Source organism: Perca flavescens, chromosome 7, assembly GCF_004354835.1.
Source record: "Perca flavescens isolate YP-PL-M2 chromosome 7, PFLA_1.0, whole genome shotgun sequence".
NCBI lineage: Eukaryota > Metazoa > Chordata > Actinopteri > Perciformes > Percidae > Perca > Perca flavescens.
In genome coordinates this window covers 22253495-22268589 of record NC_041337.1, presented here as the reverse complement: position 1 = coordinate 22268589, position 15095 = coordinate 22253495, and the positions used below count along the sequence as shown (strand labels likewise).

The 15095-nt window shown below is 47.4% G+C and overlaps 1 protein-coding gene across 1 annotated transcript; it reads left to right on the top strand.

The window, feature by feature from the left end:
• Positions 1-4238: 4238 nt before the first annotated feature.
• srm (spermidine synthase) lies at positions 4239-14451 on the top strand. The gene is made up of 8 exons (XM_028583379.1): positions 4239-4472; positions 4963-5083; positions 5187-5279; positions 5811-5964; positions 6047-6130; positions 12782-12927; positions 13107-13229; positions 13319-14451. Exons 1-8 carry the CDS (start codon positions 4342-4344, stop codon positions 13334-13336), a joined length of 870 nt encoding a protein of 289 aa, XP_028439180.1. The 5' UTR covers positions 4239-4341; the 3' UTR covers positions 13337-14451.
• The last annotated feature ends 644 nt before the right edge of the window (positions 14452-15095 follow it).

Genomic DNA, 15095 nt, shown 5'->3' with positions numbered 1-15095 from the left:
CTGATGATGAGGATATGGTTTATAACAACCAATCAATGAATTCATGTCACATTAAATAATATAAGATACAATTCCAGTGAAATGTTATTCTGTCAGTTCCATCAATTTGTGCATTAAAAAGAGTGTAATATGTATGATGGGGAGCACGTGGTTCAGTGGTTAGCACTTTGCCTCACAGCACGAAGGTTCTGGGTTTGATCCCAGGTCGTCTCAGGCCTTTCTGTGTGGAGTTTGCATGTTCTCCCCGTGCTTGCGTGTGTTTCCTCCGGGTGCTCCGGTTTTTCCCCACCATAAAGACACGTATGCTAGGCAACTAGGACTACAGAAATGTTCATTAATTACACGACAATTCAAAGACCTATACGACTGCAATTTCAAACTGTTGCTAGAGCGCACCAAACAGGATTTCCATAGATGGTCTGCACTCCCTGTTACACTGGCAGGCCGAGTAAACCCAGTAAAGATGACAATCTCGACTCTTATATCTATTTCAGATGATCCCCATCATATTAACCAAGTCCTGGTTCAAAAAGTTGAATAGTAATATTACATCCTTTATTTGGAACAACTCCACCCCACGAATCAATAGAGGTTATCTGGAGATGCCTAAGGAAGCAGGAGGACTGGGTCTGCCTAATTTTTAGGGCCCGAGCGCCGACAGTGGCGAAGGCCCTATTGAAACTGAAGGAATTATTATTTTCCCGTCAAATGAATTGGCTTTTTGAGGGGCTTAATATATGCAAAAACTCACCAAATTTGGCGGTCGCATCAAGTCTGGTGAAAATTTACGTATTTTAAGGGTTTCGGGAATAGGCGCACAGAAATGGCTCGCTAGCGCCCCCTAGAAAGTTAAGAAAATTGAGCCCCTGCAGTGCGTTTAACATAGGCTCACGAAACTTGGTACACATATGTAACATGTCAAGATGTACAAAACACTTCATTAGAGCCATACCCTAAACCCAACAGGAAGTCCGCCATTTTGAATTAAATGTTCGAAATTAGTGCGATTTTGGCCATTTCCACATCACGTCGTACTTTAACGAACTCCTCCTAGAGATTTCAACCGTGGCAACAGGAAGTAGGCCTAAAAGTCAAGGTGCTATACTTTAACGAACTCCTCCTAGAGATTTCATCCGATGGACTTCAAACTTGGTCTGTACCATCCCAACACCTTAACGATAAAAAGTTATTAAAAGAAAAACTTTTCGTCAGACGGTGTGGGCGTGGCGTGGCGGCCATTTTAAGTGTTTAGCGATGAATAAAGAAGTTGTTGACTTGAGTGTACGTTGTCGTATCTGCCCGAAATTTCTCACAATTGACAAGGGTCCAGGCCTGAGGACACCTGCAGGCCAAAATTGACTTTTGGTCATAGCGCCCCCCGCTGGCAACAGGAAATCTGCCTTATATGACAAACATCATCCGATTTGCATAAAACTCAGAATGTGTGGTCTAGGTGTGATACTGAGCCGCCCCCTATAATATGGCCATGCCCACGTACTCAGGCCACGCCCCCTTTCATAACATTTGAACCGTTTAAGGTAGAGTCTTGTGTGAGGTGTCATTGAACTCAGCAGAGAGTTCCTTCTTTATTGGTGATGGTTTGGCCCGCCCCCTATGTTCAAGCCACGCCCCCTTTTATTACTAATGGCCCGATTGATGTAAACACTTGTGTGAGGTATCACTGAACTCAGCAGAGACTTCCTTCTTCATTGGTGATGGTTTGGCCCGCCCCCTATGTTTAAGCCACGCCCCCTTTCATACATGCTGACCCATTTAAGGTAGAGTCTTGTGTGAGGTATCATTCATCTCAGCAGAGGCTTCATTTTTAATTGGTGATGGTTGGACCCGCCCCCTATGCTTTGGCCACGCCCCCTTTCACAGCTAATGAACCGTATGACGTAGAGTCTTGTGTGAGGTATCGTTGAACTCGGCGGGGAGTTCCCTTTTCATTGGTGATGATTTGCGGCGTCTGAGTGCCGCGCAAATGCACGGTCGCAAGGAGCGCCGTCCGCCGGTAACCCCGTCGTGCGCAGAGTGGTGGGTTGGGACAGGTTTGTAATACATTGTATCTTTGTTGTTTCTTGTTTTGTAATTTGAAAATCTATAAATAAAGTACTCAAAAAAAAAGAAATGTTCATTAATGTGCATTGTCCTAATCAAATAAATAAACATGCAGTGCAGTCATAGGCAGTGTCCTCATTTAGGAACCTAGTGTCCTGAGTGTAGGATCTCCTCCAGACCCTCTCAGTGCTCGCCTGGTGTATCTGGTTCCTTCTTCCTGACCTCAACGAGGAGAAAAGGCTGTTATCCAGGTGGCTGACTCGCCTAGCCTTATTCTTGCAGTGGCCTGGTATAAATATCCTTTAGGCAGGGTAGGGCACTGTGCTATCTATTGTGTGTTCAGCCGATCAAACCACTCTTTGCAAGGCCCTGAGGTCCTTTAAATTAAAAAAAAAAGACATGATGTTCATAAAAGTCAAAGATTACTTTAGGTAAACAATTCAGTACACAGAAAATCAAACTGCCAGTTTGGGATTTGATTGTGGTTCACAGGTTCTTAGTGAGCAAATGTTTATATGCTATATAATAAATTTACATCTGAAGCGTTTAAAGACTCTATTTGTCCATTGTTTATTTCTAAAGAAACACGATATAAAAGGCTCCATTACCTTGTATCTCATGTTATGGCTCTGTAGCAGAATCTTTTATAAAAATAGGCTAACGATTGTGTCACATAGAGGAATTACCGCATAGTACAGGAGAAGCTCGCAGGCAGTTTGGACTCACATTAGCTTATGTTAACTAGCATTTTAGTTAGCAATAATTAGCCTGTGCCCATGTTATCTCCTTACATATACCTACGCTCTCCGTCTCTGCAAAATTGGGAATGATTGAGATTTCTCTTGGCACAGCTACCAGAAGACTTACAACTTTCAGACATGTTGCTCACATCACATTTACACATAGTCTCTCTCTCAGTTGGAGGCTGCGTAGTAACCTTGTATGTCAATGGTAGTAACGCTCAGCGCTCACCGGAAAAGTGCTTCTAATATCTTCTCTTTATATCTATATAGCCTACTGTCTGTGGGCACTGCTAGGCACTGTTAGGCAAGGACACTGCGTCTCAGCATAGCCATCTAGTGGTAGGGGGTTTAAACACAACATAAACGTGAATCACTGTCTTACATGAATATTTTTGAACATAAAAAACATAAATAAATCGATATTCCCTTTTTGAAAATCGATACAATATTGCAAAATAAAATATTGCGATATTCAAGTGTATCGATTTTTTCTTACAGCCCTAATAGGGACCCTTCTTTTCCCAGTGAAATATGGTGGTGTGGAGGATGTGTGCTATGGTGTCTCTCATTGATTGGTTGAGACGGTAGAATAACTGTAGTGGGTCCAGTGTGCTGGGTAGCCTACTAATGAGCAGATGTAACTTAATAGTGCACGTAGTTTTCTGTTCTGATAAATAGATGTCAAAAAACCTGTTGCAGGACTCATGTCTTCTGCCTGTTCAACATTTTTACTTGTGTAATACTTCCTTCTCAACTTTACATGAGGTATTATTTAGCTGTAGTCATTATTCTATTTTGGTAGGGCCTATTTATCTTTGTTCCAATACCCAGTTGTGAGTTACCTCAATGCATAACGGTCTGTGAATTAAAATATACATGACAATCAATCCTCTAAAACTTCTAAAATCCACTTGAGTCTGAATGCTGGGTGGGGACCCATACTGTACATTTCCAACATAAAACTTTGAAGTACTCAACATTTCCAGGTTCACAATAGGGCTCTATGGGCTGGCAAATAGAGAATAAAATAATAGATGTGGACTGCCAGCGGGGAAACTCAAGCTTTTGGTTTACTTTACCCTCTGGATAACGTTCTCTGTTGTGTAAAGTTACGCATCAGGGCCCGCCTTGTGTAGCTAAACCTAAACAGACAAAAACAAACACTCTTAGGCTTGTGTTTAAAGGCTATAGAGGGTGTTGGGCTGTTTAATATAAACACATTGGAAAACTCCTTATTTTAAAATAAAACCGCAGTACCACCGAGGTTTAGCTTCACGTGGGCTCCAGCTAGAGCCCAGATGCAGCCACTGGGCTCTTGGTGGGCGGCACGATGGGCGGTGCTGGTGGTGTGAAGTCAAACAAACTATACACGAACCGGTTCATCCTGGCACCCCATTGGCTCGCATAATGATAAAGCAGAATCCCATTCGCTATATTGTGAGGCATCACGTTTAGCTGTCAAACAACGGTCAAGTGTCACACATTGCCACACTTACAAACACGTTAGTACTATTATTTGTGGCCGTAGTCAGCTGTCATGGAGTACATAAAGGATGGGTGGTTTACGGAAACATGCACGCTATGGCCGGGGCAAGCGATGAGCCTCCAAGTGGAAGAAGTCCTCTACCACAAGAAATCCAAATTTCAAGATGTTATGGTTTTCAAGAGGTGAGTACTTCAGCTAAAAAACTTGGCTAACGTTGCTAGCTGTTAGCGTCTACTAGCAGTGAATGAGCAACCTGAAGCTCGTGGGATCTTGACAAGTTTATTCAGCTGGTAACGTTTGCTTCCCTGTGGGTTGTTAGCTAGTACCTTTGTAGGTCTGGCAATGCGAGAAAATTAATTTAGTCCCGAAACAGGTTTTAGCTCACAAACAAACTAGCTAGCGGTAGCGAAGTAATTACAGAGAGGTAGCCAAGGTGGTAACGTAATTAAGTAACTCTGGGTTGATGGAGAGTAACGTTAACAGTAAACGTTACAGACCGGGCGGTCACGGTAGCAATCTTTTATTTATTTAGCTATGTTCTCAAAGAACTGTAGCGATCATGTACTAGACAGCTGCTGCATCTTGGCATAAGTTATACACATTCCGAGTTAGTCAGTTTAGCTTCAGCTTTCAAATGTGCCTCTCATACTTTTCTGTAACATCACTCTTCAGTAAAACCTATGGGAATGTCTTGGTGCTGGATGGAGTGATCCAATGCACAGAGAGAGATGAGTTTGCCTATCAAGAGATGATTGCGAACCTTCCCCTGTGCAGTCACCCTTGCCCCAAGAAGGTATGTGAGATCTATTGTTGGAAAATGAATGAACCCGCAGTATGACTCCGGATGAGTCCTGTTTCTTTGTCTTGGTAGTCAGCCTGTTTCCCTTTTTATACAGGTGCTGATTATTGGCGGTGGAGATGGTGGCGTGCTAAGGGAAGTGGTGAAGAATCCTCTGGTGGAATCGGTGGTTCTGTGTGAGATAGATGAGGTGGGAGCAACAAACACAGACAAGGATTCTAGCTTCTCTATAGAGCAGGGATCTTCAATAGGGGGTCTGGGACCCCTACGGGGTCCTCAGAGTCAATGCAGGGGGGCTTCCAAATTAGTCTTAATTTTTGAAGTTTAAAAAAAAAGTGTTAACATGAATCTAACATATTATTAGCAAATATAATTCCCCAATGATGATATGCTTACTGGCCTAAAATACTAGTCCCTAAAATAGCCATCCACATGTATGTTTTAACATTAAAACATGATTTATAAAACCATGCCAACAATTAAAAGGCTATTTAATAGTTTAGTGTTCTATGCACTTAAAGTATGTTTAAAGGCTTTATGCCGCTGTACACATTATTATAGGCCCAGTTTAATATGTAACTCACTTTTATACAATATACTGTATGGGGTCCCTGCTTCATCTCTCTTTCAGTTAAGGGGTCCTTGGGTTACTTACTGTTTTTTCCCTAATACTGCACCTGAGTAATGTCTGCGCTTATCCCTGTTGATGTCTGCTCTGTAGGATGTCATTAATGCATCCAAGAAGTTCCTCCCTGGGATGGCCAAAGGGTTTTACAGTCCCAAGCTCATCCTCCATGTTGGAGACGGCTTTGAATTCATGAAGAAGAACCAGGATGCCTTCGACATCATTATAACCGATTCCTCAGACCCTGTTGGTAGGTGCCGCTTTTAAAAAAAAAAAAAATTGTTAAAACACTTTTTTTGCAAACTGTTAAAAAAGGCATATTTTTGTTGCAGGACCTGCTGAGAGTTTGTTCAAGGAGTCTTACTATCAACTGATGAAGGCAGCGTTGAGAAACGGTGGAATTCTTTGTTCCCAGGGTAACTTTATATTTCACCACAGTTTTTTTGTTAAATGAAGACGCCGACTTATTGGGACTTTAGCTTATTTACCGTAAACCCCAGAGTTAAGTTGATACATACCCTTCTCATCTCCGTTTGTGTTGTAACTCTGTCTGACGCCCCCAGCGCTAGCTAAGCCTAGCACAGATCCTGGAGCTAACTGGTTCCAATTAGCCCACTGCTCCGAATAAGTGACAAAATAAAGCCAACATGTTCTTGTTTACATGTTGTTGTGATTTGTATAGTCCCAGGGTGTACAAATAACAAGGTCACATGAGACACAGCCGTCTTCTAACCGTATACAAACTGGGAACTATAGTCTCAGACAGGCGAAGCACTGCTGCTTCTGCTACTTGGACGGAGTGATTTGCTAGCAGCACCTGAAGCCCTGTGGTGAGGAGCAGAGAGTTCGCTTGGAGTTTGCTCAGAGTTGGAGTAATAGAGTCAACAATTACTAGATAGTAAAAGCATAGTGACCTTGTTATTTGTACACCCTGTGACTATACAAATCGATAGTTACGTTATTGTAACTCCAGATTCTATGAGTATAGGCGTAGCCCTCTAAGCCACGCTATGGGGTTTATCCCTTTGCGCATGCGCAGTCGTGAAGATTTTCTTTCCCGCCCTTGCGTGCCGCACAGGCTTCAATTACGTCCGCAACTACTGTATAAAAACAGGGCAGACCCGTTGCTCTGCTCCCAACATCAGCTTTTTCTTCAGCTAATGCAATAGGAGCAGGTGGCCCGAATCTTAGAGGGCTACGCCTATACTCATAGAATCTGGAGTTACAATAACGTAACTATCGTTCTATTTCGTATAGGCTTCGCCCTCTAAGCCACGCTATGGGTTAGGGCGAAGCTGATGTAGTCAATGCCACCTGCGACAGATCCCACAAGTGGAACATAGACTAACTATTTTCCCTTACTGTCACTTTATCTCTCATGTGCCGCCATGGCAACGACCTGTTAGCTGGCTGAAAGCCCAAGCCAAGAATGCAGGCGTGCATGATTGATGAGGGAAATACATGATTGATAATTATGGGACAAGTTCCTCCCAGACACCCAGAGTAGGGGGGGAGGGGATGGGGCAGAAGAAAACATAAAGCGGCACATGTCGTGATTGTATAATAGTGACAAAAACATATACATATGTACATAATATATACAATTATACAGACGACGGGGCCTCATCCGTCGTCGTGAGAAGAGAGGACCGAGTGAGTCAGGGAAGGCTCAGACACATCCCGCAAATAGAAGCGGATGAAAGGGCACGGAGATGCCCAAGAGGCCGCAGCACAGATTTCGGCCACTGGCATGCCTCTGAACAGGGCTGTTGATGTAGACAGAGCCCGTGTAGAATGTGCCCGAATGCCCTAAGGGGGCACCGCCCCCTCCGTGTTATAGGCCTGGGTGATAGCCTCGCACAGCCAGTGGGACAGGCGTTGTTTCGACAGGGCCGCCCCTTGGGAGTGTTCCCTGTAGTGAACAAACAGCTGCTGTGTCCGCCGTGCGTAAAACATACTGTGATAACGCACGCACCGGGCACAATCTGTGGGAAGCCTCCTCTGCGTCGTTGTTATGAGGCGGGGGGAAAAAACCCTGGAGGGAAAAAACCCTCGACCGAAAGGAATTTGTTAAACTTTTTGGTGTGAAGGAAGGGTTGGGCTGTAGGGTGGCTGCGCTTCCGTCCCCTCTGATTGAGAGACAGGACGGCGAGACTGACAGCGCCCATAAGTCGCTCACTCGCTTGGCTGATGTCAGTGCAAGGAGGAGTGCCGTTTTTAGAGACCGCAACCTGAGAGGGGCTTGTGCCAGGGGCTCAAAAGGGGACTTCCCCAGAGCTCGGAGTACCAGGGTCAGATCCCATTGGGGCTTGAGAGAACGCACGGCGGGTTTCTGCCGTCGGACCCCTTTCAAAAAAACGTTTAACTAGGGGGTGCCCAAAAACCATTCTCTCTCCATAGCCTTCGTGGCAAGATGAAATGGCCGCCGCGTAAGCTTTGACCGTGGATGGAGCCAAGTTGTTATCTACCAGTGTTTGGAGATAAGTCAGTACGACGGGCAGGGGGCACGATATGGGGTCTGACTCCCTCTCCGTGCACCAGCGCTGGAAAGCGGACCAACGCGCCGCGTAACACGCTGTTGTAGAGGGAGCTCTCGCGCTCTGAATGGTGCGCACCACGGCAGGTGGCAAGCCTAACCTCTGCAAGCGTTCCTGCTCAGCGGCCAGCCCCACAGTCGCTGGGTTATCACCGGGGGGTGGGCTATCGCGCCGTCCAGCTGTGACAGGGCGTCCTCGTGCCACGGCAATTGCCAGGGGGGAGCCACCAGCAGCTGGACCAGCGTTGGGAACCAGGATGCGTTTGTGCGCTCCGGTGCCACCAGGATGACCGACAGGCCTTCCTCCTGGATGCGTTCCAGGAGGCGAGGGATCAGAGGGACCGGGGGGAAAGCGTATAGGAGGGTTCTGGACCAGGGATGGTGGGAGAAAGCGTCCGCGCCCAGGGGTGGGTTGTCCCGTGAGCTCAAGGAAAACCACAGAGCGCAATTTGTGTTTTCTCGTGAGGCGAACAGGTCCACCTCCGCTTCCCCGAACCTGCTACACAGCTTCCGAACGATAGTGGGATTCAATTTCCACTCGTTGTGAGAAGGTGCCCGGTTTAGTATCCCGGGGATGTGGACGGCCCTGAGGGACAGCAGGAGGCTCCCGGCTATTTCCAATAGCCGGGCCTAGCATACGCCACCCTGGCGATTTATGAACGCCGCTGCTGTGACGTTGTCTGTCTGCACCACAACATGTCTCCCTGCTACCTTCGGGGCGAAGTGTTTCAAGACCTTCAGCACCGTGGACAGCTCCAGGCAGTTTATGTGTGGGAGGGGAGGAGGGGGCCATTCCCCTCCCACCACCTGTGATTCGCACATTCCTCCCCAGCCAGTGAGGGACGCATCCCTGTACACTGTCACGTATGACGTCACTCTGCCCAGGGGAACCCCAGCTGACAGGGTCTGGGGGTTTCCCCAGTATGACAGGTCTGACTGCAGAGAGGGAGGGATAGTCAGCATTTGCCACTTGTGGCGTATGGGGTCGATGTGCTGACGAAGGAACCACCTCTGGATTTTCCTCATGTGGAGAAGACCCAGGGGTACTACCATGTAGCCCGCGGACATCATAACCAGAAGGCGCATGATAGACAGCGCTGACACCTTTGCGCGGGGCGTGGTGCGCGACAGGAGAGAAAGCAGCGCATCTTGCCTCGGTGTTGACAGCCTGGCCCTCATAACAATCGAGTTTAGCACTACACCCAGATAAACTATCGATTGTGAGGGAACCAATGCGCTTTTCTGCCAGTTTATGGCAAAACCGAGTGTCTGCAGGTGCTGCAGGACTGACATGGTGTGTAGCACCGCCGTTTCCTGAGAGGGAGCCAGGATGAGCAAATCGTCCAGATAAAACAGGACTCTGACGCCTTTTTTCCGCAACGGCTGAAGCGCCGTCTCCATGCACTTGGAAAAAGTGCGCGGGGCCAGTGAGTAACCAAAAGGCAGTCGGTTGTACTGAAAAGGAGCCCCTATGAAAAAGAAGCGCAGGAACTTCCTGTGTCTGGGGATGACTTGGATGTGAAAGTAAGCGTCTTTCAGATCCACGGATGCAAACCACTCCTGGTGGCGCACGTATTCCAACACGTTTGATAGTCAACATGTGGAATGGACGTACCATGACGCACCGGTTGAACTGGGACAGGTCGAGGATGGGGCGAAACCCGCCTGACTTTTTTGGAGTGAGAAAGTATCTGGAGTAAAAACCCTCGTTCTCCTCCCCCGGAGGAACTCGGGAAATTGCTCCCTTTGAGAGCAGTTCCCGTAATTCTGACATCATGGCGTCCGATTCGCCTGGGACGACACAGTTGTCTCCAACACGCCTGCGAAAAGCGAGGCGGGGGGGAGGCGAACTGGAGTGTGTAGCCCCGTGATATCAGTTTTGACATCCACGGGTCCATGTGTGTTAGTCTGATCCATGCCGCGCTGTGCTCTGAGAGCGGGCGCGCGCATGTCTGTGTGTTGTTCACAAACATAGCTAGCAGGAAGCGCAGAGCCTGTCCCGCCGCTGGGTGAGACGTGGATAGAACGTGTCGCCCAGCCCATGGTAGGGCCCTGTAGAAAGGGTGGCGGGTCATCGTCGTCCTCATCCCGCTGGCATAGCCAGGGGGAGGAGAACTGAGCAGCGCTAAGTGTAGCGGCATGGCGTCTGCTCCCGCTGTCTGCATAGTGAGAGAGCGGTGCAGCTTCGCGAGCAGCGGTGACCTGGTGTGTGCTTGTGTGGGGAACATCTGTCATATTATCAGCGTAGTGTTCAGTGGGAACAAGAGCTGCTAGGTTGAGGGGAAACTGCTTTTTAGAAAGACTTGAGTGGCCCTTAAAAGGGCCGTTGTGTTTCCGATTCTCAACCGTGGAGGGACAGACGTTCCCCGCGCCCCGTCATTGCCACCGTCGCCGCTGCTTGGTGGGTGGCTCCGGGGCCGGGTTAGACCAGGTGGGGGCCGCCTTCATGATCTTTCGACCCCGTGAAGCCTGCCGGTCAGTGGCCGGCTGTCGCTGCGGTGGGGCAGGCGGAGGGGCAGGCGGAGGGGCGGAGGTCGAAGCCTGGGAGGGCGCAGCCGCAGCAGAGGCTGTGGGGCGTTTCCTCTTATGGCGGTTGGTGGAGCGGTGGCGCTGTTGTTGAGGTGCCGCCTTCCAGGAGCCAAGCCGCCGTAGCCGCTCCGCCTCTTCGGCTGCCTGGTGGAGGTGGGATGTGGCCGTCTGTAGACGAGATCCAAATAGTCCATCGGGAGCTATGGGACCGTACAGAAGCTCGCGCCTGACCTCCATGGGTAGCTGTGACATGTGGAGCCAGATATTTCGCTGGGCCACAGTCTGCCACGCCTGGATCCTCGACAACGCCACCGTGGTCGCCGTGCTGAGGGTGAGGATGGTGGTCATAGCCTTGCCGATCTCCGTAGTTAGCTCCGGAGGAAGCGCCTCCGGGTTGGTGGCCATGGCGGAGACGGCGGAGGCTAGCAAGGCTATGTTGTTTTGCGCCGCTAAGCCCTGGGCCGCACACTGGTGAGACCGGTCAGTGACTTGGGCACAAACCTGGTCCTGGGGGGACGTGGGGGTCGGCTTCCGGTGGCCAAAGAAGGTAGCCTTCAGAAGCAGGATCGACGCCAGGCTATGCTCCAGAGGGGGGACCGAAGGAAAACCTGCCTCTGTGTTGCCATGAACCCGTGTGAACGGGGCATAGCGCGAGACTGGCGCCCTCAGTTTCCCTGGCTGAGAGAGAGCCTCCTCCACGAACGGCCGAAGCTCCGTGAAGCGCGGCCAGAGTGGGGCCCGTTTGGACGGCGGCTCCTGAGAGTAGATGTCACCGCTCAGGAGGCCGCGAGAGGGGGCTGGCGGCTCCGCTGGAAGCGCTATGCCCCTTGGGTCCACCGCCCTTTTTATGATCTCCGGCAGGTCCATAAAAAGAGCCTTGGTGGTGGAGGGTGGAGCCAACTGCGGCAGAGGGGAAGACCGCTGAGGCGGTGCCCCTGGCCGTTCTGGAGACTGGGAGAGCCGTAGCGGAAAGGCATCGATCCCCGTCTCCAGATCCAGTCCTCCCAGTGGGGAGGAAGGAAACCCGGTGAGAGAGTCGTCGTTCGGGGGAGACGAGTCATCGGACTCGTGCCCGTCGAAGACGCCCTCTTCCAGCGGTTCCAGGGCGTCGACGGTGTCGCGGCCGGTCCGCCCAGCTGCCGCCCCTCTCCGTCGACCTCAAAGGCCAGAAAAGCGTCCGCCCGCCGTTGAAGCTCTTTAGAAGGCAGGCGGGCGCAGAACGGGCAGGAGGCGTCGGAGGTGAGAGCCTTGCCGGCATGAGAGGCGTGAAGAAGTAGCCGGCCTCGCAGGAGGGGCAGAGGCGGATGCCGCTGGAGCTGGTAGTCTTCATTACCTTCTTCATAACTGCTCTTGCTTGAAGAAAAAGTGGGAGCAGAGCAACAGGTCCGCCCTGTTTTTAAACAGTAGTTGCGGACGTAGTTGAAGCCCGTGCGGCACGCAAGGGCGGGAAAGAAAATCTTCACGACTGCGCATGCGCGAAGGGATAAACCCCATAGCGTGGCTTAGAGGGCGAAGCCTATACGAAATAGAACACAACCTGTAAACAGGAACATGTTGGCGTTATTGTCACTTATTGGGAGCAGTAGGCTAGTTGGAACCTGTTACATCCAGGATCTGTGCTAGGCTTAGCTAGCGCTGGGGGCATCAGACAGAGTTACAACACGCACGGAGATGAGAAGGGTATGTATGGACTATGGTGAATAAGCTAAAGTCCCAATAAGTCGGGGTGTTCCTTTTTAAATGTTTGAGAAAGGCTGTTGAGTAATTTTAGTAAAGTGCTGAATTGAGTAAAAGTCATAACTATGCTACTAAATGACAATTCTTCCAAAAAAAGTCTTCCAAAATAACTGATTATTATGGCTTTTATTACCTCCGATGGTGCTGTTATGTTCCCATTTATATAGTCTGTTTTCCAACTACCTCGAGATGGAATGAATGTTTTAATAAAAGGCAGACAGGAAATGAACATGTCCTTTCCTCTGCTCTTGTGTCAATTTCACAGGAGAGTGTCAATGGCTCCATTTGGAGCTGATAAAGGAGATGCGAACCTTCTGCAAGACCCTATTCCCTGTGGTGGACTATGCCTACAGCACCATCCCCACATATCCCAGTGGGCAAATTGGATTCATGCTCTGCAGTACAAATCCTGTGAGTGTGCTCGTCATTCTCCATTTCCCATCCACCACACGCCTGATTGTTGTCGGATTGCCTATAAAATGCCAGTGGCGTATTGTAAAAACATTTTGTAGCACAAGAACTTGTCTGCTATTTCTTGGTGATTGGTAATGTCCATCAAATGACGAGGCTCTCCTTCACTTTTTAATTAGGAAACAAATTTCATGGAACCAATGAGAGCGCTGTCAAAAGAAGAAATGGAAAATATGAACCTTAGATATTACAACCCTGAAATTCACAAAGCATCCTTCGTCCTGCCTGAGTTTGCAAAAAAGGTAAATGTAAATTTTTTTTTGAGTGCAATTCAAAACTGTTATTTGCATATTTGCTACTTTTCACTTTGTATCTTCTTGATCATTGACAGGTACTCAATGAAGCATGACCAAAAACAACAGACCACTATGTTCAACCTCCTAGCTGGCACTCAGACCACAGATCAACAACCTTGTTCTACGGCTTCTTCACCTCCTCAACACAGTTCAGCACCACTAAAGAGAGTAGCCTCCTAAAGATTTTATGGCTGGGGGTACCTAATAATCAGTGGGTGGGAACGCACTGAGTGATACAGTGAAAGTGTTTGTTCCAATGTTTTCTTCCTTCCAGTCTTACACGCACTTGGTGTTTATATTTATTTTACTGATGTATGTTTTTTTTTTTTTTTTTTTTTTTTTTTTGTCATTTTTACTCTGTAATTGTTTTATCAGCGTTTTGCAGAGAGCAATTTAATGGGCTGGGCTGAGTGGGGAAGAGCATTGCCGTCAAATCTGACCTCACTCTGAAACTGTGTACTGTCTATCGGATTCAATGCATCTACACATTATGTAATACATTACATACCACATAGAGGTTGTACATGTAATGTATTGCTGTACTTTTATTTGTAATATTTAATATCTGTTTGTGCTCATAGGAAAATACACAGTTGCCATCATGTCATGACTGTATATTCAGAATACTAATGTGTCCTCTATACACATGAACCCTATAGTGCCTGAAATTGGTTGTTGATTTAAAAAAAAAAAAAAAAAAAAAAATGACTTGTTATGTATCGATTAAAGTGTACCGGGCACATATAGTGGCCTAGAAGAAAGCTCAAGTGTCAATAGTTGAGAAAAGTGTCCCTTTTAAAAAATATCACCAATTTAACGTTAAATAAATCTGTCAGCTGTGACTTATCAATTTGATATGGAATTATTTGTTACAGTGTTAAAATGCAAATTAAGCAAACATGTAAAATGGCACTGGAGCTTTGCAATGTGGGAAATGTAAATGAATTATGCAGTGATTAACTTGCTGTATTGGTTATTGACTACCTGTGGTGGGCTTGTACTGTGGTGAGCCTGTATGCTGAGTCATTACATGGTCAAACATCTTCAGTTACTACCTGTTACAAGTCTACTTAGAATCGGTTGAGAAATGGTGTCAAATACCTGAGCAATGAATTTGTGACTTTTATAAGAACTGTAATAAATTGGTAACATAAAATGGTTAACGTAATGCAGGACTACTTTGCGTCTCTATCCCCTAAGCCTGTCTTATTTTTATTTTTTTTTAGCTAACCTTTACCAAGTGCAGCATAACTTTTCAACCAAATGCAGGTTAATATGTGATGTGTTTCAGCTGCTGTTCACTGAAAACAGTGGTTAACCATAAAGTCTTATAGGTGCTGGTATGAACAGCTGTAGTACCAGTGAGGTTCAAGTGCAGTTTCCGTATTTAGGCACAAGAGGGCAATCTTTAATCAGTTATGTACAGCATAGTTTCACATTGTAGAGCTATAAAGGAATGCATTTATATTGTACTGTTCAAATTCACCAAATATATATTCAGAGAATATAACTTTGCATTTAATGTTTCTTAGAATTTGAATGAAAAGCCCCTTGGCTCCATTAAGTCTTTCAGATCAGTCAGTGTTTTGCAGTGCGAAGCATCACTGTTGCCCTCAGTTGCATCAACTCTAGTGATTGTATAAGACTTCAGCCCTCACTGGTTTTCTATTAAAATGTGACCAACCTGCGAGAGTGTAGAAAATTATTATCATAGTGCGTAAAGGTGGCTGTACCCAAGGATCTTTGTGTTTGTGAGTGTCCACAAATTGTAATATAGGAAATAGGAAACGTCCACTGTCTTACATTGAGACC

Bases quoted from the DNA above. Each gene is read 5' to 3' on its own strand.
- srm (XM_028583379.1), top strand. From the start codon at position 4,342: ATGGAGTACATAAAGGATGGGTGGTTTACGGAAACATGCACGCTATGG. The intron at 5,965-6,046 runs GTAGGTGCCGCT...TTTTTGTTGCAG, and splicing joins CGATTCCTCAGACCCTGTTG to GACCTGCTGAGAGTTTGTTC. The intron at 12,928-13,106 runs GTGAGTGTGCTC...CTTTTTAATTAG, and splicing joins TGCTCTGCAGTACAAATCCT to GAAACAAATTTCATGGAACC.